At 39.0% G+C, this 24,943-nt stretch overlaps 3 protein-coding genes and 1 long non-coding RNA gene across 4 annotated transcripts in view; 2 read left to right on the forward strand and 2 right to left on the reverse strand.

Annotated features, from left to right (window-relative positions):
- pld6 (phospholipase D family, member 6) lies at positions 1-18,008 on the forward strand. The gene is given in 8 exon segments (XM_030143861.1): positions 1-88; positions 91-122; positions 125-220; positions 2,211-2,229; positions 10,052-10,059; positions 13,361-13,539; positions 14,024-14,253; positions 17,073-18,008. Coding segments are annotated over 8 exon segments (918 nt in total). The 3' UTR covers positions 17,339-18,008.
- The window catches only part of LOC115425988 (uncharacterized), a 24,836-nt gene continuing 1,375 nt past the window's right edge, over positions 1,483-24,943 (reverse strand). Inside the window, exons 2-3 of the long non-coding RNA XR_003936294.1 lie at positions 11,260-11,266; positions 1,483-1,495 (exon numbers count right to left, since the gene is read on the reverse strand). This is a non-coding gene — a long non-coding RNA (uncharacterized LOC115425988). The remainder of the gene's footprint in view (positions 1,496-11,259; positions 11,267-24,943) is intronic.
- Positions 6,226-10,996, reverse strand: LOC115425980 (transcription elongation factor 1 homolog). Its single transcript, XM_030143887.1, has 4 exons — positions 10,942-10,996; positions 10,494-10,628; positions 10,324-10,394; positions 6,226-7,538 (listed from the first exon to the last, which is right to left on the reverse strand). Exons 2-4 carry the CDS (start codon positions 10,607-10,609, stop codon positions 7,474-7,476), a joined length of 252 nt encoding a protein of 83 aa, XP_029999747.1. The 5' UTR covers positions 10,610-10,628; positions 10,942-10,996; the 3' UTR covers positions 6,226-7,473.
- rab3da (RAB3D, member RAS oncogene family, a) overlaps positions 19,142-24,943 on the forward strand; it is a 12,776-nt gene continuing 6,974 nt past the window's right edge. Inside the window, exons 1-2 of the mRNA XM_030143874.1 lie at positions 19,142-19,308; positions 23,872-24,114. Of these exons, the coding sequence (XP_029999734.1) occupies positions 23,872-24,114 (243 nt within the window). The 5' untranslated portion in view covers positions 19,142-19,308. The remainder of the gene's footprint in view (positions 19,309-23,871; positions 24,115-24,943) is intronic.

The following is a 24,943-nucleotide window of genomic DNA, read 5'->3' on the forward strand; positions in this document are numbered from 1 at the left end:
ATGCTGATGCTGCTGCATAGGCTCCATCACTACATCCCTCCCTCGGAGAGAATGGAAAAAACAAGGAGTGGTTATGTGATTCCCCACAAGCAGGAGAAGCGCACAGGAGAGAAAGGAATAGCAGGGAGGGGAGGGGGGGCGTTTCCCTGCACAGCATAGCCTATTCTCACACTTAAGCGTGGATACAATGTATGGCAAATGGAGCGGCTTCTTCAGGGGAGCTCATATAAAGCTGGACATAACGGTGAGTTTAATATTTTCTCCGCTCTGTTCTTATTTCTATTTGTTTTAATCCTCAAAGCCGATCTGGACACAGTTCACAACGCGGTATTGCTCCGGGTTCCATCACTTTTACACACTGTCCTGATAATTCAACATATTTGTGGATTGCAGACTTGTAGATTTAACATTTCTAGCACTGCATGATTTGAGATCAAGCCTCGAGATTTGTCGTTGGCACGCTTTCTGATTTGATAACTAAACAGGTTGGTCCCATCAGCATCACTCTCAAGTGCCTATCAAATTACTTGACGGCAATTGCACCTGCACGCAGCTTCATGTTTCACCCACAGCACAACGGCATCGCTTCATTCTTTGCATCCTGTCAGGTGAATACAAACGGCAACAAACCTGAGTCTTTTTCCACACTCCACGGAAAGGGTTAAAGATTCAATCCACGCTTGCCACTCTGAACTGGGTTCTCCTTGTCAGTGGAAGCGGATGTATTTACAAACAAAGAAAGCTTAATATCCAAGCCTGTCACGTAGAGGACAGGTGCTGGCTATCTGCAATTTTACAGTGGTGACTGGTTGTCTGGTTATCTGGGCTAGTAGGCCAACTGGAGCCTGTGCTTTAAGGCCTGTGAAGATTAAGAAAACTCAAGTGTCTCTATTAAGTTTGTCACTGAAAGTTTAGCCAAAGGCTCAGGGTAGTTTCTCATTCTGCACTCTAGGCTGAATTTGTGGCAATAGCCATCACTGGGTCATTTATTTTTTGTGTGGGTAGTGACTATTAGACTACACAGTGTAGCCAAAATGACTGGAAAGATTTGCTGTTGCAGGCATAAGCATAAACATCCTCATAACAGCGCCTTTAGTTCCAAGCAATTAAGCAGTAATGTGCAAGCGTCCGCTCAGTCTCTTTCTCAAGCCTGTCTTGTCTGCCTCTGGCACAGCCACTTGTAATCTTGCATACTATGTAAAAAAAGAAAATACCAGGTATGTTAAAATATTGATAAGTCTGTTGAATCAGACACAAATGTGAAACACAGACCGATTTCCTTTCATTAGGCCCTCCAGCTGGAGCCAGTTCATTCTCAATCAAGTCAATTCAGGAAATGGATTTTCTTATAAATGCAAACCAGATGTCTTCAGCCACCAAAGTTCTTTTATCTTAATGTCTATGTTGTAATTTAATGAATGAAGGGGTATGGAAAAAAAAAAAAAAAGGAAAGTAAGTGAATGGGAAAGTGAAACTGAGGTGACAAAAAAAGCTGCTACATGTCCGTCCATTGTATGTATATGTGACAGTAATGCACTCACAGTTCCCACATGCATCTGAGGACAGCCAGGAGAACTATGAAGCACGTCTTCAAATTAGACGGAGACATTCCAGTGACACCGAGCAGACACAGACCGCTCCTCTGTAGTGAAGAGGGCAACAGCAGGATGTATTTTTACACCAGATCTCTGACACCTACGTACATCTCTTCACAGCTCTTGGTGAGAACAGAAGACACGTCCACTTGAGTTGTCATCAGCAGCAGCCCAGACATGGACAGTTGGGATGGAGGAAGAGGCAAACAGCAAGGAGAGATGAGGAGAGAGGATTAGAGGAGTAGAGGTATAATGAGGAAGATGAGTGTCAGGGTCTTCTCGACATGATTGCCCCAGCTAGTTTTGGCACTTCCTCACAATGACAGCAGGTTAGGAAGTAGACTACCACAGGTGTGAGTGAGGTGAGAGGATTGTCAGTGGCAAATGGGAACTTTCTGCTGGTGTTTGGTTTCATGCTGTGCAGCATCATTTATAGCCAAAGGGATACAGAGAGGGTTGTATGGTTTGTGTACAGTGTGACTGGATGGATAAACAAGCAAATTTGTGGTTGAGGAAGTAGGCAGAAGAAGGGTAAACACAGGGTCAGAGTGAGAGAAACGACAGAGGGATCGTAGTGATTAGAGAGGAAAGGTTAAGTGGAAACGTGAGAGGAAGTGCAGAGAGAGACAGTCAAGTCATGTTTGTAAACTAGCTTGAGTTTTCCAGAGGGAGCTGTCTGTGGTGCTGATGCCCCGCCATCCCCCCCTCCACCTGATCCGATACCACCCCCCCTCCCTCTAGCCTCCCTCGACACTCCCCTATTTTCCCAATGACTCTGCTTCTCTCACATTCTCTCCTGCTTGGCCGTTGATTGACAACTACTGTGTCTCTAATTGGCAAGTGTGGATAGGGAAGAGCCAGGCTTATTCTCCGTGGGACGGACCAAGGAAGACAGAGAGAGACTGTGTGTTGAGGGGGGAGGAGACGAGGGGACATACCGGGGAGTCTTTCAAAAGAGAGAGAGCGAGATGGGGGGCAGAAAAATAAGTGAAGGAAGGAAAGAGGGGAGACAAAGACAGTGAAAATTGGACAGATAGGAGTGAAAAATGGAATGAAGGAAGGCAGGAGCTGAAGGGGGGGGGGGGGGGGGTTGGGCGGAGGTGAAGGCTGAACATCTGTTTGGTAATCAGTCTCTCCCCTCAGTGCAGTGTAACACACACTGACACCTATTTGATAATTGGTGAGCCTGCCCTCTCCCCCAGCACTTGGCTAAATGGTTGCTTGATACCAGTGAGAGCAAAGGGACTAGCTGTTGGCAGTGTAATCTGTTTACTTGGTGCAGTTCAGGTAAGGATGCATAGCTGGCTGTCTGTGTGCGGGGGTGTGTGTAGCTGTTGCTTAAAGCTTACAATCAGGCATTTAGTCCAACAATGTGTTCGAGACGTGACTTGAAGCATGTGTGAAATTTGTATGAGCTTTGCCGCTGCATTGTTATTCAAGGATAAATATGATTTCTTTTCTTTTTCTCATTCTAGGTGCTGTCCTTAAAGATTCGCCTGCACAGACCTCCTCCTTCCATGCTGCAATCTTCTTCAGAGTGCACGAGCTGAAAGGATATTCACAGAAAAGGAGAGAATGAGCTCCAGAGCAGAGAGGAGATGGAGATGGAGATGGAGGGGAGGAGGTGGGCCTCTTTGCTCCAGTCTCGACCACGGGTATTCTTGGGTTGATAATACAGATGTGGATGTTATTGCTTGAGAATACGCGTAGTCGAGTGGAAGCTTTATCGTCTAAACTGGACTTAAAGTGATACAACACAACGATATCGAGACAAACACGTCCATGTATAAATGTATTAGGTGTGACAGATGTGGGCTATTTTTTTAATTAAGCACCCACAAATAATTTACAGCATATTTTGCTTTGTCGGAAAGGTTTTAAACAGAACAGTCAAGGCGAGGCAGGTCCCCAAACTCAAAGGTTTTTATCATTTAACAGCCATATCACTCCTTACACCTGTGGTGGAAAAGACTTAGTGGTGCCAGTCTCTCCTGTAGAGCCACTGGTTGGGAAAATTTCCACCATGCTACCAAGCTAAACCTTGAGCATTAGTTCAGGGAGCTTAACACAAAAGTCTTCAGACGCAGGCGTTAATACCAAGCCTTCTTGATTACATAGCCTTGTCAGTCACTTGTGCAGACAACTGAGCCTATAATCTTATCATTTGATGAGTGTCTTTCACAGCCCTTCACACAATTTTCTCATCCTGAACAGGAGCCATGTATTTGCAAAATTTGTTCCAGAATTCATTTTTTGTGGATCCTCAGATATTATCAACTGAGATGCCACGGGTTGCTGTATTATAAATGTGCATAACCATCTCACCACAGCACTACCAACTACTCCTGCTCTCCTATTTTTGACTCCCCAGCTCATGCTAAAAATGTGTGAGAGTTTGATGCCTGTAGCAGCAACAGGAGACAGTAACACATGAGGACATGTCAAGGCTTGCACCCGTGGCTGACATTTCAGCATTCAGCTCAGCTGACTGGCTGTCATGATGGAGACTCAGACTCTCACACACACAAGTATATAAACTGCATTGCGGTTCACATGATCTACATGCCAGTAGCGAAACAAGGGATTGACGGTCGTCTGAAAACAAGCATAAAGATCAGTCTTTATGAATAAATACAAATACATCACAGCTAAGTTCACTGGGTCCATGTGCCAGTGGGGAAATAAGGGACCGATTGATTTGGAGGGTAACTATTTTTAGTCAGAATGATGGATGTTTATGTCTTTTATTGATCAATTTTAGAGGTGGGTCTGAAGATTTTTTGAACGTCAGGGCATGCTGATTAATCAGGTAGCAAATGTGTAGGAAAAAAAAAACACCTTTTACATATTTTGATACATTAACATTATTGCTAAGTGTTATAAATTAGAAAATCAGCATTTCAATGCAAATTCAGCAATATATTAGCATCTGTTTGCAAATCTGCACATGATGAATTACACTCTTATCACTTACTAGTCTCCATGCTTTACTAAAGCTGTGTAAGCAAATCTCTTATTCATTAGCGCAGTATGTAATTATGATTTATACAAATTTCGCTCTGACGTTGTGTAAACTTGTTGAATGGGCAAAGCCATTTCTGTGGTTTTGTGTGTATTTGTGTATGCATGTGTGTGTGCTTCTAAGCAACAAAATGACTATTGTGAGCACAGCTCCAGGTGCCTAGCAACCGAATCGCTCTGTTTCCTTGGCAACAGTTGCCTTGCACTCACTGTGTGGGTGATTGGCAGCCTTGACAACGAAGACGGAGTGACACTTGACCTCGCGTGCTGAATGGGAGAGGAGAAAGAAGAAGCGAGAAATAGAAGAGAGGGGGAGGGAGTGGGAGGGGACGTGCAGAGACAGAGGAGAGACTAAGTGATAATCATTCTCCATTGTAATCATCCTCCAGCATGTTTCATAAGGCGTCGTCAATACCTCTCCAGCTGGGGTCCATCATCAAACACAATACACAGTGCAGTGCGTGCATGCATGGACACACTCTTCCTGGGTGGAGAGCCCAGACAGGCACTCCACATCTCATCTATTATCACTCAGCTTTGCCTGGTGCACAGCCTCGCTACACTGTGTCTTCTTTCATTTGTGATCTGCTACATCCTGCGCTCTGTGGGGGATGAATGAATACTGGACTTCTAAAATTGTCATGGTCACAGATGCCACAGGAGAGTAGATCAGAAGTTATACATGGAGGCAATTTGTTTTAACTAAAACCACTGGTGATTTTGACAGCTTGGGATTTGACTAAGTGCTAATTGTCAAAATGTGCTTTTTGTGGTCATCTCTCCACCTTTACTCACTGTGGGTTTCCTGTTAATCGCAATAAGGGTGTCGAAATTACACTCACTTGCTAGTGCATGATTAGACCTGGCAAAAATGAATAGTCTTACACAACCCTGTGATCATTTCTCCACTGATTAGGCGATTAGAGATGTGTTATTTCAACTTTATGATTTTTCCAGAGGCTGTGATGTGAAGTGTTTTTCATTATACAGATTAGAGTATTTTCTCTACATCAGTAATATAAATATGGTGTTCACAACATGAGAACCCCATGATAGAGTATGAACAGCGTAGTTCAATAAGGCCACAAATTCCAGCCTCCATGATGACCCCAAGGTTTAATCTAAATCCCTGTCTAAAAGCTTCAACAAAAATAACAACCTTACAGTGGGAGGATTTAACGCAGGGCCATTATATTGGATTGAATTAAACTGGTAACTGAATCTGGTTAACACCAGTTTATGAGAAGATAGTCAGATACAAACCCACCATCACACCTTGTCATATTGTTTGCCTTCTCTATTGGATCCATAATACTTAAAATGAGTCCACTTCCTTTATTAAATCTTAATTTTCTTGTCATGTTATCAAAATTCCGAAAGGCCTTTACTTTGAGGTCATCTCTCCACTTGTTGCCAGGTGGTGGTGCCCACAGCTACACAGGATGTTCATAGCAGAATTAAAAATCATCTGACACATTATAAAATTATATGGTAATAGATGACTGATATGGCCAGATGACCAATGAAATAAATAAACTTAATTTACTGAATAATGGTTTATGGTACAGCTCATTTCAGTACAATCTCAAACAAAACCAACACTTTGAAGTAATGTCATTTGTTGCTTCTTTATTTCCAAAGTCACAGTTTCCAACGATCATTGTTTCAAAAACCTTTCATATTAAAACACTGACGTATAAGCTGTTGCATAGGAAAATAGAAACTCAATTTTACAGCATGAATTCAGGATACTTAGTCTCTGGTACCTCTCAAACAATTCCATTTCTTAAACATGAAGAGTTCATCTAAAAATATACAGTTAATTAAAAAAAACTGAAAATTAAATCAAAACATGCAAACTTAACAGCTAAGCACACACATCACATTTTCTCTACAGTGGAATGACCTAATGCCGACGCAAAAGAGTTGTGATGAAGATGAGGATGAGGAGGGCTGGTTGCATTTAAAACTGAACAGCGCTCATAACATTGGCCCTAAATTGAAAGTGTTCAAAATTAATTGTACCCTACACCCAAAAAAAAAAAAAAAAAAAAAAGTCAATTTTCAGAGGTAAAAAGCTGTCACAATTGCAGCCTTAAAGAATTTTAATGCTCATCACAAAAAGACTTTCTGCACAAGAGAGACATTGTACATTCAGCCAAATACATCCACCTGTCATTTTTTTCCTCTCACTTTGGATTCTACTATATGGCATGAAGTATCTGTATAAAATTATTGCTTCCAGCTTGTAAATCCATGTACTTTTCATTTTCTATTTACTGACTTTTACTGTCAACATCCTTTTTTCTAAGCAAAATATTTCACTCTGTACTGCTATCACATTAAAATACTATGATGCCAAAAAGCCCACTGTCTTAATCAGTCTCTTGAAAATTACTTCTTCACTCAACACCAGCAGATAAAAAGAAAATTATTTTTTTTCTAATGTTCAACATCCACTACTTAGGCTGACAGTCTAAACTGCATCCAATAGGTGTTCAAGGTGTATCCAAAAATAAAATCAAAACTGAAAACTGTTTTGGCAAAGTTTTACAGTCTAATTATCTAACAGAGCTAATCTATACAACACAGAACTAGTAAAACTTTCCTTTTCATCTTAAATGTTTTACTCATTCTGTGAGAGGAGCTCTATTACATAATAAAATGTTCTAAAATTATCTTGTTGTCTTGGAGACTGCCCTGTAAACTTCAAAACTGAGGCTTGTTCACATAACTAAAATTATCAAGTCTAATTATTTAAAGTTTCATAAATGTCTTTGAACCAGTTTGATCCCTGAAGGGCCACTACCACATACACCTTTATCCTCTTTATGCAAGACATCCAGCTCCACGAGGGTTATTGATTGGCTGCTTCACAAGCGTCTATCCAGTCACTGTACACGTCAACTGGTTCTGACAGATCTGCAGAACAATGAGTTAAGGATCAAAGAACTTTTGCTGTTAAAAGGTTCAGAACTCACACAAAAAGTGCAAATCAGTAAAGAGGGGGGAAAAAAAAGAAAAATATATGCTTCAGGGATCAGGATTCTTTTTTTTTTTGGAACCGGGGTGCCACACTTTAACCCTTAAGGACCCAGTGTGACTTTTGTGTCAGTTCCCAAATTAAGCTCTCTCTCTAACCTTTCCTAAGTTATTTCATCCCCATTTATTATATTATCCTCTGAATTTTGCATTCTTTCCAGTGAAAATCATCTGTTTTCCTATATTTAATAGGGATGCACCGATACCGACACCAGTATTGGGTATGGGGTCCGATACTCAGGGTGTGTACTTGTACTCGTAAAAGTACTCCGATACAACCGCACCAATACTTCTTATGGCAGCGTGACATCCACAGTTAAGTGAAGTAGGTACGCGGCGGGGGAGTGATGCCAGCAATGTGGAGATTTTTCAAAATAAATCACGGTGACCAAAGTAACGCTAACTGCAAGTAACGTTAAAGACACAGACGAATATGGTTCTGTCCGTCCTCTGTGTACATTCCATTCATTTTCCAGGTGCTCACGGATGTGTACCCAGATGGAGAATACCACCGGGAACCATGGAGGTAGCGGATCTTTTCAAAGAGCGACTGTGTGAATTAGTGAAAAACTACTGACATACTTATGACAACAACCCTCATCAATATCAATATCAACATTAGTATCCACATTAGTGTTACCTCTGTCGTCTCCATGTTTATTATAACTGACTTTCTTCTTCTCAAAAAAACTTTACTCTTCTTCGTGGTATTCGCCCAGTGTGGTTAATAAAGAGCAGCACCCCCTAGTGGATTGATTGAGAAACACTCATTCCGACGCATTAAATGTCAGTAGCTGGACTTTGTTACAGTCAGACTGATGACAACAACAATAAAGCACATTTTCAAAAGTAACTAAGAACTGTAATGGTATTATTAAGTGCTCAAATCAGTAGTTGGTTTCGGCAAGTACTCAAATGTAAGTACTTGTACTTGGTCTGGAAAAAAAGTGGTATCGGTGCATCCTAAATATTTAATTCAGTGATCATGTAAATGTTCATAAAAGCTCAGCGTAAAGTCAAAGGTTATTATATCAAAGGAGAAAAAACTGAAGAAAAAGTGACTTTTCCAGGCAAATATATTGTTAACTGAACATAAACCCAGTGTCTCCATCCACTGTCATTTATCAAACTCCATGGGTTTTACTGGTGAATCAATGCTGTAGAAGATGACAGTGTTTCCATGTTCACTACGGAGCCTCTGAACGTCCAAATAGGTCATATCTGATGACCATGAAAAGATGACAAACTGCATTTTACCTCAATTATTTACATGTATTGATAGGATTAGTGGAGCAATGGTTTAGATCAGTAGATGCTTTTGGTCGATGGTGGATCTTTGGGTCTTTATGGGTTAAACATGATAATCAAATGTGAAATACAGGGTCTCTCCAGAAACCAAACTTGGCTCTGGTAGTGACTGAGGGTTAACAAATAAGAACTGCATGTAGAATTATCCAGATTGTTAAGAATTAATTTGATATTAGGTTATAGCCTTTCCAAGATTTATTCATTCATTAGTTTTAGTGATCCAGATTTATATAGTAATCTAAGCATGAATTACTTTGAGTAATATGCTCAATGTAACACTTGTCAGCTTTGTAATACCAGTTTCAGGTGGGTCAGTGACTGTCACTTTTTTTTCCCTCAAGGGTTAATATTAGCAAGTTAGCGGCTTTGCTCTGACAGTAAACTACCCACATCATGTTTTAAAATAAATGTATTGTCTGTCAACCTCTATTTGAAAGGTACAAACAATAACACACAAATTTAAACACCAAGGGACAACACCGCCACTGAATTGGGCATAAAGGAGATGTGCAACGACTGTCAGAACATCATCAGGTACACCAAGTTCACAGGCAACCCAGGACAACAGCTAAGCCACTGGAAAAGGTGTTGGAACTTGGAACTAAAGAATACAAAAAACATATACAATATATACTGTTGTAGCCAATTTAGATTTTTGCTGTATGTGTGAAAGTGGGTGTATTTGTGGTGAGGCATTTGGTTGCTAGGGTCACCTGCACACCTGTGGGCATAGGTAGCAATCAGCCAGGCAGAGGTTATATAAGGGAGACACAAGTGATCTGAGAGGTATTTTGAGCAGTAGGAAGCCACACAGTTTTTCAACCGTGCCTGTGTGTGTGACCGTCTGAATGGGTGTCATTAGTATTTTCTTTGTCTTTTTGTATATGAGTTCATTTTAAAGTCATTCAGCCCTTTTTGTAGGTGTTTTTTTTTTTAAGATTTATGAGTAAATAAAGTATTAATCACACATCCATGGCGGACCTTGTTTTTACACACCATCACGAGTTGGAAATGACTCCAAAATCCCCCAAGTGGCATTTTTTGTAGCTGGATTGCCACTATATATACAATATTCATTATTATAGGAAAAGCAGTTTGTTTGCATTAACCCACACTGTATATAAACTTCTGATCTTAACTGCACAAGCACCTGTTATCACATTAGTTCAGAGTAGGTGAATGTCGAGCCAAAATGATGCGGCAAACTAATCTTCCCATGGCTAAGAATAAGCATCTCTGTTGAAAGCTAATTAAATAGGTGTGTTCTTTGTTACAATGAGATGCACTTTGCTGATTTGCACTTCTATCATTACCATTTTGTAATGACAGAAGTATGCTAGTGCATGAATAAGGATACAAGTAATGGGGGTCTGGAACTCCTCCAAGCAGACTGTGCATGATATTATCCCAGTGTTTCTACTCCTCTCCCTGTTCAGAAGAAAGCAAAAAAAAAGTTGACACAAACCACTTCTAGTATATAAAAGGATCACACTTCTAATGCTTCTTCTAATAAGGATGATAGCTTACATTTTGACATCACAGGACTTCTCGTGGTTGCAGAAGGGGCAGGTGAACTGACTCTCCAGATCCCCTGTCATTTTCTTCTTCGGAGGAGGCTTTCTTTTGGACTTGCGACGACCCATTGCACAAACTGAGCTAACTCTGCGTGCGAATGAGACAAGAATAAAGCAGCTCCATCAAGACTGACACGTGTAATGAGTTAATGCCAATAAAGAGAAAATACATTTAGCCAGAGAACAACCCCGACCACCAGCTGCTCCACATACAACATTAGCAGGCTAATGTTAGCATGTTTGTTGTTGTTTTCTAGTGCAACAAAAAACAACTGTTACACGATGAAGAATTAAACAGACACTTTTAAAAGGACACCAACAAACAATGCTCGACAAAACAGCTGTTATTATACATGTCAGGCCTACGTTCATATCTCAAGTAAAAGTTTCAGATTATTTACCTTTGGTTGTGGAAAACACGCGCTGTCGATGGGAGCAGGAAGCCGTCCCTAAACGCAGCACCGGCAACTGTCTGCGTTAAAGGATTGGAGGAAAGTGTGCCGTTTTCTAGCCAGTGATTGGTCTACAGGCCTGTCAATCATGATGACGACACAGGTTTTAACACAAACGGCAGGCTGTACCCGCGTGGTGGCGACAGATGCTAGTAGAGGCTCTGTGTTGAGGTTCATTTCACATTTGTCGGCATGTCACCATAGTTAGTCGGTTATTGTTGTCTGTCTTCTCTACCCAGAACTTGGTAGGTGCTCATAAGAAAAAACAAAAAAACTCTGAGGATGATGAAGTGCAGTGTTTATGTTCTTTATCGACAGTTGTCGTGACATTAGCTGCTCTCTTCAGGATGGACTGAACCAATATGTCTGTTTTTGGTGAAGAGTGAATGCTGAATTTTTCTGTATGTGTATGGATTAATCTGTGGATGTGTGAATACTTTGTGTAATGCATACTTATCAATCTCAGTAAACTGCAATACTAAACATCATTCATTTCTATTATTTTTGGTATATTTGTAAACAAAAATTACTTAATTGTAGTGTTGGCTGTAATAATAAGATAAGTAGTGCTGTACAAGTTGATCAAAACATCATAAGGCAATCTTTTGAGGTAGTATCATGATCCATGATCTGAATCACATTTTTTCCACCTCATAATATGTAGGCTGGTTCAATCCAAAGTGTAACCAGTGTAAACCGGTTTTCTTAAGGTTATATAGGACCTGGTCTGTGGTTGATGGCTTTTTGTTATTTGATTGTATGTCATAGAAAAAATGTGCATTATTTTACAAAAATATTTCAATAGTCTGATAATAGCTGGAAGAAACCTGAAGCAGATCTGTTCCCTTACAAAGTTAACACTAGTCCACATTTTCTTTACAGTACCCATACATCTGTGACAGCTGCAGTGTCTCCATTCATTACCCAGACTGCGGTGGCCTAATTTGTCCCACTGGAATTTTATAATGAACAAAAAATGTTTTTACACTCTAATGTTGTATTTTGCACTGTTGCTTCAACAAAGCATCTGTGTAGATCAGATTCACTGCACAACAGAGTGTAGAGGATGTACCAGCAGCTTATGGAGTTGCTGTCTGGGATCGTCATTTTGTCAGTTGTTGTTTCTTTTTATGTGGTTTTACTATTTATGTGGGGGAAAAAAAAAAAAACAACACAAAATTGCTAGCCTAGCAGCGATAGTGCTACAGATAACTAATAATGCAGCACACCCTGCAACAAACAATTGCAGTCGTACCATTTGAAAATAAGTGTTAGGTTGAGTAGGAAAGTTTTGACAGCTGTAATTTATTTAACTAAAGTTATATATCTAAAAAGAAAAGCAGATCATATAACAAATGAACATTGTCTGGTCTAAGACTAGATCACCCAGCCCTTAAAAAGGTAGAAATGAAATTGTAGACGATACAGAAAAAAACATATTAGGCTTATTGTTACATTATTAAATATACCATTTATAAACTTATAGTAGTGCATGGAGCTGCACAATTAATTGGATAGCATTCACAGTATGAGCCTATAGGATTTAAGTTGGTCTCATTGCAAATCATTTGGTAGTGATTTGGAATTCGTGACCCTGAGCGAGAGAGACACGGTGTAAAACATGCAAAGTGAAACATGCTACAGTTTTAGGTCTGCACAATTTTGGCAAAAAATAAAATTCTGAATTTTTTCCTCTAAAAACTTGATTTTCAATTTCGATTTCAATTTCTGGGTAAAACTACAAAAGACAACAGAAGTCAGCACGACATTTCTGTGTGCAGCTGGCAATGCACTATGGCATGTGATGAAGTTTGAGGGGCTGAAATAAGTTGGTTGTGCTGCTGTCTTTGACAGACACCGCTTTCAGGCAGAGTTTGCAGCAAGGAATGATTTGGTCTTCATTGGAAACTTCGAAGCCGTACCAGTTTCACACAACCGACTTGCTCTTGCTATTGTTAGCCATGAACTTCTCACTCTCCTTAACAAACGCCATTTTTGTACTGGTGTGTGGAGACCAATTTGATTTGATTTGACGATTCCCCTTTTTTAAACATTGTCCAAATTAAATAATCTGATTTTGATTGAAAATCGATTAATTGTACAACCCTATACAGTTTGTATGTTTTTTAATGCTACTTTAACTTTGTGTGTTTTAGTTGAAAAAATTCAAATGTCAAAATTAGTAATCCATGCATGATAACTAAGGAAATCAAATCCAAATCATAATGTTGACCACCATAATGTCTATATGAATTTTCACTAAACCATGCAGCCCAGTCATTACACAGATTGGTTATTTGTGTTAAATTATATCAACCCAGATCTAAATTATGTGTGCAGTTCTCCACCTTTCTTGTGTGCCTGTTAGGTGTCAGTGATGTGGACAATGAAGGTGGTTGGCCTGGCGTTGGTGGCCATTCCTCTCAGTGTGGAGTTACTTGGGTGGTTTTTGCATCACCGTAGGACTAAAAAACCTCTGAGTGAGGTCCTCTTCTTCCCCTCAGAGTTGGCCTGTCTGGAGCACATCTTCACCCCTTCTTTACTTTGGTAAGTCAAACATTTCAATTCTTGTATTGAGGACAGGGAAGGTATGCACAGTTGTATTAACATTTATTGTGAGTGGTCACTAATGCATGAATTACACTCTTACATAACATTTAGTAATGTCAAGTACTCCTACATAAATCTTTCATTTAATAAACAGATTTACTCATCCTTATTCAACTGCTTTTCTCTCAAAAACTTGGTTTTACACTATAGAGTGGAAATGTTCGTGCTAAACAGAACCTAAATCATGAAAGAGTGGTTGAATATGATCCTACTGTTGCTTTCATTGTGGACTTCAGTCTTTTTAAAAATAATTTAAGCGATCAGATAGTTGTAATTTATTTACTTTGTAGACATGTTTTGACAGAGGTTGAGTCTATAAAAGACAGACAGCATAGAGGATATTTATTACATCATATGAAGTCTATCCAGGCACTATATTGGATGTGCACACGCTGATTATTGTTGCTTTGTGCATTCCCAGTTCCTGTTACTGCCCCTTGCCTCATGGTGTTGAGACTTCTTTCTCTCGTCTCCTCCGCCACCTCCTGTCTGCATCATCATCATTGGATGTGTGTGTTTTTGCCTTTTCCAACATGGACCTGAGCAGGGCCGTGGTAGCGCTTCATAAAAGAGGAGTCACCATCCGGGTGCTCACTGATAATGACTACAGTGCCATCCTGGGCTCCCAGGTAGGGATCCTCCGCAAGGCAGGTGAGAAGACAGACAGGTTTCTCTTTCACTTTGAAATATCTGCCTTAATGCTCCGTGACCTTACTAGTCGCTGTGATGAAGTATCCTCATGGCAAGAAATCTCACACATGCCAGCTCAGGGAATGGTACTGTACATAGCACTTCAGAAAGCCACATCACACTTTGTGGGGTTATTATTTCCACTTGAAATACAAGAAAGGATGACTTGTGTCTTTCTCACTGAAAGGTGCTCACTCTGTGTTCCCAGACTACCAGTGTCATTGTCAGTAAGTCTCTGATGGTCGTCAGTGGCGAAAAGAGACATGACAGGAACTGTCTGCAGGGAAAGAGGCTGTTACTACACGTCCTGCTATGAATCAGAAAAAGATTTTTTGTCACGTCTCTGTCTCATGCTGTGTCATTTTCTCTGTCAGCCCACTGCTTTTAAGAAATTACTGCTTGTGTAGGTTCTTAAGAATTAAATAAGTAAGAAATTGGCAACCAAACAGCTGATTTCATCAGGCAAAGTGTTTCAGAGTGTGTGTATTTGTGTGTGGATGTTGACTGCAAACCACCGGTATCACTTTGCAGGAAGGGGCCTTTATCAAACCACATCTGCTGTATTTTGTTGTGCTGAAAAAGCCTTATATGCCCCAGTAGCTGAATGTGTATGGCACCAAAGTACAGTATGTCAGATAAGTTTCCAGTTACTCTTTTAATTATTTATTTATTTATTTACTTACTTACTTACTTACTTACTTATTTATCTAAATAAAATGCTCTACAAAATGGGAAGGGCAAAGATTACTTAGGTCAAATATGAAAAGATTCTGGCTCCTTTCACCTTAAGCTCTTGTAAAAAAAAAAAAAAAAAAAAGAAAGACAAAATGTTTTCCAAAGCCAAAAAGGCAGAGTAGAGGAGCCTCACAGGAGTGATTAACATTTCTGGAAATGGTTTCTGCTTGTTTTTAAGGGCATGCCTTTTTCCAAGACAGAATTTGCATGTCTGATCTCTTTCCATAATTAGTCTGCAATTCATGTAAAAGCTATCTCTTCTGAAGAATTATGCAAAATTAAATTAAACATGAAGGTGTCAGACCTGCTAAAACTGTGTAGCTATTGAACAAATACAACAATATATTCAACGACAAATAGATTCTACATTAGTACGTGTGTTAGAATTTTTGATCTCTAATACTTGGTTTGTATAACTGAGCTAAAAGTCTTGGTACCCTAATGAGAGAATTCCGTGAACCATTTATGGCAAGAATAGTATTTGCACAATGCTGTAAAAAGAGATCAGACATTAACTGCTTTGACTGATCAATATGATGCTTTACAAACTATGGGTATAATCTCCGACGGTGCCTGATTGTTAATATTAGTCTTCTCAACTGGAAATGCTGACTTTGTAGAAGAAGTAATAGCTCAAAAGATAAAAATTACCTGAGTTGAGTTTCACATTTATTGATTTTCTCTGACTTTGATTTTTTTTTAAAAATGTGATTTAGATTTATTTGGACATCTGCTCTTTGACTCAGATCTTAGGTTCAGCATTTGTCAGTTTTTGATAAAGTCAACAATTGTTAATTTCAGAAATGCCTAATACGTTTTCATTGGCAAAACTTTTAGAAGAAGCTGCACCATTGATATGAGCCGATTCATCAGCTTTCAGTGATTCTCTAAATCTGGGGTGTCAAACTCATTTTAGTTCAGGGGCCAGGTTCAGCTACATTTGATCTGCAGTGGGCCGAACCAGTAAAATAATAACATAATAATATATAAATAATGGCAACTCCAAACTTTTCTCTGTTTTAGAGCGAAAAAAGTGAATTTACAGTTTGAAAAGATGTGAATAACATGAGGAAACTGAAAAAATAAGTGTAATTTTAACTATATTCTGCCTCAGTTTATCATTTCCACATGTACATTATAACTTACAGATCACAGTGGATCTACAAACACACAAAACATTTAATAACAGGCAGAATGTTGTTAAAATTGTATTTACTTCTCTTAAGACATTTCAGGTTCATATTTGTTCAGGTTATTCGCATTTTTTGCAAAATTCTACTTTGTTTGAGTGTAAATCCATGAAAATATTTACATTTACAAAGAGAAACATTTGGAGTTGTCATTATTTATATGTTATTATGATAGTATTTTACTGGTCCTGCCCATTTGAGATTGAATTGTTCTGAATGTGGAACCTGAACTAAAAGGAATGTTAATATCTTCAGTGTAATTTTTGCATTTCCCAAATTCATCCCAAGGGCCGGACTGGACCCTTTGACGGGCCAGATTTGGCCCCTGGGCCTCATGTTTGACACCTGTGCTCTAAATCTTCTCCAAACTATCAGTATTAAAAATCCACTATTTGTCAGTTTGATTTGTGGTAGTGTTATGTTTTAAATTCTTGCATTAGCTGATAAAAGTGATCATATTAAATATACAGCTAAACATGAGAGGAAGGTAGGTGGGCTTATCTTGTGTTTGTGCATTCTCAGATTTAGAGTCTCAGTTTCCTGCTCAGACCAAATCGGGGGAGCAAATGTGTCGTGTGATTTTATTAGGCTGATGAACCGTGCATGTGCAATTTTGAGGAGTTTGTGTTTCAGCAATATTGTATTCATTCTTGGCCCTTGCATACATTTTAGAGATCAGCATTTTCCTTGATGCAACATAAAGAAAATGAATATAAAAGATCAATAGAAGATCTACTGTGCAGATTCTTGATTGATGTTCTTTGTGCACATTCCAGACTTTCACAGAGGATACTGGAGGTGATCATCACATCTATGATGTACTGAGTAATTTTCCTTCTCTGACTAACTCCCCAGGAATCTGTGTACGGTGTGATGCAGACTCTGGCTACATGCATCACAAGTTTGCAGTGGTGGACAGTCAACTGCTCATCACTGGCTCCCTCAACTGGACGATAACAGCAGTGCAGGGTAATATGGAGAACGTCGTCATCACCCAGGATCCAGACCTGGTGAGACCCTTCATCAAGGAGTTTCACCGGTTGTGGCTGCTTAATGACCCAGACAGAAAACGATCAAACAAGCAAAAACCTGCTCATGTTACAGCCGGAGCCCATGACTAATCAGTTATGACAAATACTGAGTTAGAGGTCTGTGAAATATGACTTACCCATGTGAAATCTGTTTAGTCAGTTACAAAATGGCTAAATATTTGACATGAATCCTGTGTTGGTTTTCTTCTTTAGCTTTAGAAAACAGTTAATGTGAAAATCTCACGTCATGGGAATTTGTGAGTAGTAAAGGTATTTTCTGGTTTATATTTAATTACATTAACCTGTTTTCATTTGTGAGTCTCAGGACTAAGTCTGCAGTTACAGGTTGTGTTTGGATTTTATTTTATCTTTGAAGTTCTGAGTGTTAAAACAGACCTGATTAGGATGTGATCCAAAGCAAAGGTCTGGTCTAGTTCTAAAGATAGGACCTGTTTTTTGTTGTGCAAGTACAGACTGATATGATTATAAATGCTTGAAAGTTCTCCACTGGACTTGTTTCTATGTGGTCATTACATCAGTCATCAATCTCTTATTATACATCCTGCAATGTAGAACAAAAAATAGGGAACACAGGCAAGATAGGATATTGTGTTTCATGTCTTTTGAAATTATTCCTCATTTTACGTTGTTGATGTGAAATTTGGTTGAATCTCACTTGTTGTAAAGTGTTTAGGGTGTGCTTCTTTGGTCTTTGTGGCCATATATTTTAACAAACACCAATAAAACCTCTTTCACTGCAGTTTTTGGCAGGTCTGTTGTACCATTGCCCCGCAGCTGTCTGGTTATTTTTCTTGTTCCAACATGATTTATTCAGTTTTACAGTAACAGAAAAGCCTTACAGTGCAGAAGGATTTGGGTATCCTCTGTGTTTAGCAATACTGTTCTTTTAAGGTCGCAAACACAAGCAGGGTTGGTCTGGTTTGGACATGGTTTATGTACCTGGTTGCATGACTCCCATTATGTGCTTTGCTCATGGTCAGGCTGGTGCTTGTTGATAAGGCTTGAACTGATTTGTCTTACTCAAGTCAAGCAGTGAAGCAGCAGTTTGCATCTTGAAGTTGAGAGTTAGATGTATAAATCAGCTGTTGTATTTTATCCATGGTTTAACTGAACAGTTTAACTCATAGGCCATGGGTTTAGATGCTTAACTGGTGCGTAAGGCCTGTGCCATGCAGCCCACACCAGATGTTCACCCTAAATTGTTGTAAAGTTTACATAAAACGGATGAGGTAATGAAGGAAACGAGGAATTTTCACTTCAAAATAAATGCAGGACAATTAGGTGAGGTTTTTACTATATTACATTTTTTTTGAAAATTTAAATTTTAGACAGTTAAGTCAGCAAGAAACAGTTATACAGAACATTTCATACCAGGTGGAAGCACAGTGTGTTCCGCAAAAGACTGAATTAAAAAAAAAAAAAAACCCAGCCAACAATAGACCAAGAGAATTAATTGAAACCATCTAAACTAAGGAATAAAACCACCTAATATAATGAGACGGAATGGAAATATACAAAGGTGTGAGTTAAGATATCAAAAGTTAAAATGTCCTAAAATAATAGTAAAAGTAAAATAGTAAAAGAGGAGTCCACATTAAAAACGGAAAAGAATGATTAACAAAATAAAGGAAGATAAATGGAATATTAAAAGATGATTGCACGAGTAAGTAAAAACCAGTAAAAATATATAAATAAAAAATAAATACAAACTTCTGAGTTGAAACCAATGACTGAATAAACTGAGCTGTGAACAGAGCAGTATGGTCACTGTCCTCTTTACGCATTTTTCATTCGTTTCCAGAGGAGACTCGTGACACGTTTTATTTTGAAGTTCCGCAGCGGAAGCGGCCTCGTTCTTCTTGTGGCGCAGATGACAGGTTGCGCAGTGGATGCCAGCTGACCGCCTCATGCGAAGTGTGGAGATCCGGGAGCGGAGCGTCTGAGGAGGAGCGTCCGACCGCCGCGCACTGCGACCCGCTCCAGGTGGAGGTGGAAGACCGAGACGCACGGACCAGACGCACCCACAGCCACCAGCCAAGGTATTTAACACCCCAGTACTGTTAAGAAAGTGTTCAATGACAGTGTGCTGTACCGTATGGTAGCACTCTATCCAATGTATTAGCCGTCTGTGCCATGTTATAGTTACGAATGTCTACTTTGATAATGGAATAGTGGTTTTCTTTACATGTACATACTTATTCTAACAAATGGGACGTTTCCTCCTCAACAAGTGGCCTATTCTTGAAAAGTTACTCCTTATTTTAGCGCCTTTTCCCAAGTTTACCTTTACATATCAGCATTAACTGGACTTCTGTAAATGTCAGACCAGCCCATATGGCGTATTTGACTAAGTGACTGTTTTCTTACGGTAGGTTGCAAAAGTAAATACATCCTCACATCAAGTTCTACGGTTTACGCTGGTGCGCATGCGTGGCTGCTGGGGTTTTGCTGAGTGCGTACAGATGCATGCCAGCCACACTCTCTTCCCAGTACTGGAAGTGGTAATGCTGAGGTGGTCACTTGGGAGACAGACAGACAGACTGGGAGGAGGGGTGGATATATGGATGAATGGATGGTTCATCCTACTTATGATGCAGAGAGATAGAGGAAGGAGTGAGTGGAGTATAGTGAGAGGTTTAGATACGGATGAATGATGACAGGAAGGGGAGAAAAGATGGATGAATATGAGGGAGAGTAAAGGAAGATTAATGGGCGTGAGAGTGTGTTTGTGTGTGTGCTTAAATGGGAGTGTCAGCGGGTGGATGAAAGGTCAGATACATGATGGATGAAATATACAGGAGAGGGGGAGAGGAATTACCCAGCAACCACTGCTCAGCATCCACTCATCTCATAAGTTTTGTAACACATGAGTCCAAGAGAAAAATGGGCAGAGAGAGAGCAGCGGGTGAGTGATTGAGCGAGAAATGGTGGACGGAGCGTGGCCCGGCTGTGATTCATAGCTACCACAGAGATGACAGCCAAGAGGGATGATGGAGGAAGACAGGCCATTTGAAAGTAACATTTCCATTTATCAACAGCAACATCTGCTTGGCTGTTCACGCCAATATATATTTCACTTAATTTGTATTTCCAAACTGCTCAAGTCCCTCAGGCTGCATACAACAGAGTTCAGTGGAGCTAATTCCCCTTGTGTTTGCATGTAATGCAAAACACAGGGGACTATTGTTTGTCAGATTTATTATTATGACTTATACAAAAGCTTTGAAAATAGACCCATTCTATTAATGCAAAAATTTGCAGCCTGATCTCGAACGATATGTTATTATTTGGATTGACATTCTGATGCATGCATTTTGTTAAAGTTGCAAAAAAACGGCCAAATTTGTCCATCCAGAATGAATTGGGCCATTTTCAAGTGGCTGCCATTCCCACATGATTGATCCTAAAATTATTCCGTCAATATGACAAATGTGCAGCCCGGCCCAAAGATTTTATATGTGGCACGTAACGATATCACGTGTGGTTTTTGCACAACATGATACACTAAACCCCATTCACATTAATGGGGGGGAGGGGGGGGGGTGCTGACAGCTGATTGGCTGAAATCATCTCCACTCTAACTTAGAGTGGAAAGGGTTGGGTTTTATGTTAGAAAATCTAGAAACGACTCTTCATAACTCTCACATTTCTGGGATTTCAGCAACAAGTTATACATCAAAATGTTGGAAAAACTGTTTCTTTCAAAGACTATCCACATATTAATCTTAAAACATTTCATTTTCATTCTATAGGCCTCTAAGCACACACATTGACCATTTTTGTCTCATTCACTCCAATGTTAAATTTCTCTCACTAACATGTTTGACTAACTCTATTTTCCACAATCACTGCTTATTGATGTCTGACTTTTTTTTTACATGTTTTACATTGATACATTCAGAAGACTCACCACAAGTCTCACGTGCAAGAATTTTTGAGATACGATGTACGGTTGTGGATTGACATCAGTTTGTTTGAGAGGTGGTTTCATAGTGAATTGAACATGGACACCCATGTCTCCTCCATAAGGAGGAAAGTTTATAAACAGGTTTTCATTGACTATATGTTTTGTCTTTTCCAGAACATTCCAGAAGGACACATGGTAGAGGGTGGACAAGACATAGACTTACTGTCAACTATTATTATTTATATTTTCATGGATTCAGTGAATTCCCTTCATCTTTTCAGTGTCATTTGTTCCACACACAGATCCCACAGCTGTTTTCTTTCTGGTTGGATCTTGTCCACAGGTCGTTAGTGGTTATCAGGTGCACCTGCCATGTTTGTCCTCACCTGGTTGTAATTAGTCAGTTGAAGTCTTTAAAAGGAGATTTTCCCTCCCACCTCAGTTTGCCCCACCCCCATCCTGACCACTGACTCCCATTTTAAATACTGTTTAAGGCCCATCTTTTTGTTGATCTCTCTCTGTGATAGACTCAGTGGGTGGTTAGAAATTGGATTTTCAGTTTCCCTAAAAGGGCCCTTTATTGGTTTGACCCCTTTTCATGGTTTTTGTACAAGTTTGTTTTGTTGCTTACCCAATTTGTGACTTCCGTCCTTGAGTTGTGGTGTGTGTATGTGTTTTCAAAATTGTTCATGCAAATTACAAATCCCACTGTTAATCTTATGTGATTTGTTTTAGGTGAAATTTAGTTTTTGAAAAACAATCAATAATTCAGCTGATCCTTATTTTTTCTCTTTCCTGTTGCACTGTTACACAGTCAGAGCAAACACTTTTTGCAATAAATAACTTGTACATACAAATGCAATGTAGAACAACATAACTTTCATCCAAATATATGCAGTGCTTTATTTATAAACAGTCCTTCTTTGGTACTATTTGTTGCTTCTACATCGTACCTATTCACATGTCTACAAATCCAGCAAGAGGCAAGCACATGGATTACATTTTCTTGAGGACATGTGCACATATCTAGTTTATTTATTTGTACATGTCTCACATTTATTTATTTAAGAAATTGAAATAGATAGATAGATAGATAGATAGATAGATAGATAGATAGAGTATACTGATTAACTATATATATATATATATATATATACATATATATATATATATATATATATATATATATATATATATATATATATCAAATACACTAAATAATGAATATGAAGCAATCATAATGAAAGGCAATAATATACACTATAATAAATACATTGAGTGGTCTAGCTAAATTTTCCTTGAGGGATGTTAAGTATAGGCTATATCTATTTATCAGTCTTCAAACCATCTCATCTCACCCCTGTCCCACACATCCACCCTCATGACGTCAAATTCATTGCTTATGTAAACCATCGTTTGCTTTGACTTTTAACTAATTTCAGTCACACCTCCCCTTGACAAAAACCTTCATCAGACTGAAATAATATTAATACTTTCTCAGATCTTGTATCAGACTTCTGCTTTAATTTTTCCATATCTTTAATATGACAGTATGTTGACATTAGAAGGAAGGTAACAGTATAGATTTGGGATTAAGTAACAATAGTCAATTGTCAGTAGTCCAAGAACACAACCTTTAAATACACATCTCTGTACTTATTGTACAACTTATATCTAGATGCTGTTATATTTTTTTTTTACAACTAGGATTATTTTATTTTTTAACTGATCTGGTCAGTTGTTTTATTCTACTAATTTATTTCATGTTTACCATGTAAAACACCAAGAGCCCATAATTATGCTCTTAAATATTGTGTTTTGGCCAACTGTCCAAGAGAGTTTTATTGGAAAAATATTAAGCAAGATGAATTGGATGATTACTGCGGTGATTACCATGTTTCAGCTACACTAACTGATGCAGTGAGTAGCTTCTCATTTCTTAAACAACCATCAGTTTGATAGAGAGCATAAAGATTAGAGTATATGTCAAAAGAAAAAAGGTCATGTGGTCTGAGGAGTCCAGACTGACCATGTTCCAGAGTGATGGGTGCATCAGGATGAGAAGAGAGGTGGCTCAAGTGATTACCCATTATGCCTAGTGCCTACAGTACAAACCTGTGGGGGTAGTGTTATGATGTGGGGTTGATTCAGTTGGTCAGCAACATATGTATACTTGAATGACCAGGTCTGAATATCAGTGGATTTTTTCTTGACATAGACATATTCCAAGATAACACCAGGATTCATCCCACTCATGTTGTGCAAGAGTGATTCAGGGAACATGAGACATCATTACACATACATATCTGAACCCCACTGAGAGTTTTTTGGGATGTGTTGGAAGAGACTTTAAACAGAAATCCAGGCTCTCCCATCATCAGTTAAAAATCTTGGCCAAAAATTAATTAAACTCTGGATGGAAATAAATGCTTTGATATTTGCATAAGCCTTGTGTGACATAAATATGTCCACGCTGAATATTTACTGTAATCAAAATTAAAGGCAGTGCCATTAAATAATGTTTGTGTGACTTATTTTGCGTGTATTACACCATTTCATTAGGCTTTTCAGTCATTTCTATTACAGATTCCATTAGGATCATGGTAAAATTACAGCAGAATGATTTTCACGGTTTACTCATAAAGTTTGTAGTCTAAAAGTTCCTGTTTCTTCCTCTTTTTTGCATTTTTGACAGATGGCATTAGCTAGAGATCCAGGGACAGGCCAGCAGAGCCAGGAGCAGAGAGATGCAGCTGACCAAAACTTTGACTACATGTTCAAGCTGCTGATCATCGGCAACAGCAGCGTGGGGAAAACCTCCTTTTTGTTCCGCTATGCAGATGACTCCTTCACTTCAGCATTTGTCAGCACAGTGGGAATTGACTTCAAAGTCAAGACCATCTACAGGAAAGACAAGAGGGTCAAACTCCAGATCTGGGTGAGATGAGATACATACTGATACACTGAACTGGGAAAAATGCTCAGTATCTATGTCCATGAGGAGCAGTAATAAATTTGTCTGTCAGTTTGTTTTTTCAATGTTACGTTTTCTCTAGTAGTAGGGAAAAAGAGCAGTAGATAAAAATGTTTAACAGTGAATAAAAAGAAAAATAGCCAAAAGAAAAAGTAGTGAAATCAAATGAAATCACTAAAACTCTGCTGTTAATAGTTGTAATAATCTCTAAGATAATAATAAAATAAGAAAGAAGGCCAGGAAAGTAGATATTTTAATGTTAAAGGTTACTGGCTGCAGATTCTCTTTTACTGTAGTTCAGAGAAACAGCTTTAAAACCAATGGCTGCAATACATCACGATCTTTTTCGAACAGGTTTGCACTTTGTGTTTGCCAAAAGGCTCTGGCATAAAATAAAAACTACAGACAAGCTGAGGGGAAAGTGCCCTCCATTTTCTTTCACCTTCCTGCTCTCAGACCATTACATGCACTCTGTCTGGCTTCTCCTCTGCAGCAGGAAGAAAGAGTTTAAGTATGACAGATAAGCCCAGTTCAGACGTGTTGACACAAAGAAGGATGTTTACTCAGCGCAGAAGTCAGGAAACTAAAAGCTGCAGACTGTGTTACAGTTCGACCAGATTTAACTGTAATTAATCTGGCACAGGAATCTGGTTCTTGAATAGGTCGAGAGTGCAGGCATCAATACGTCTTTAGTTTTTAACTGCATTGATTATGTGGCATTGGAAGAGACGGATGTACAAGATGATACGACACAGTGTTTAGTGTCTGGAGTTTTTATGATTAATGTTATGTT

The sequence above is a fragment of the Sphaeramia orbicularis genome, chromosome 1 (assembly GCF_902148855.1).
Source record: "Sphaeramia orbicularis chromosome 1, fSphaOr1.1, whole genome shotgun sequence".
Classification (NCBI taxonomy): Eukaryota; Metazoa; Chordata; class Actinopteri; order Kurtiformes; family Apogonidae; genus Sphaeramia; species Sphaeramia orbicularis.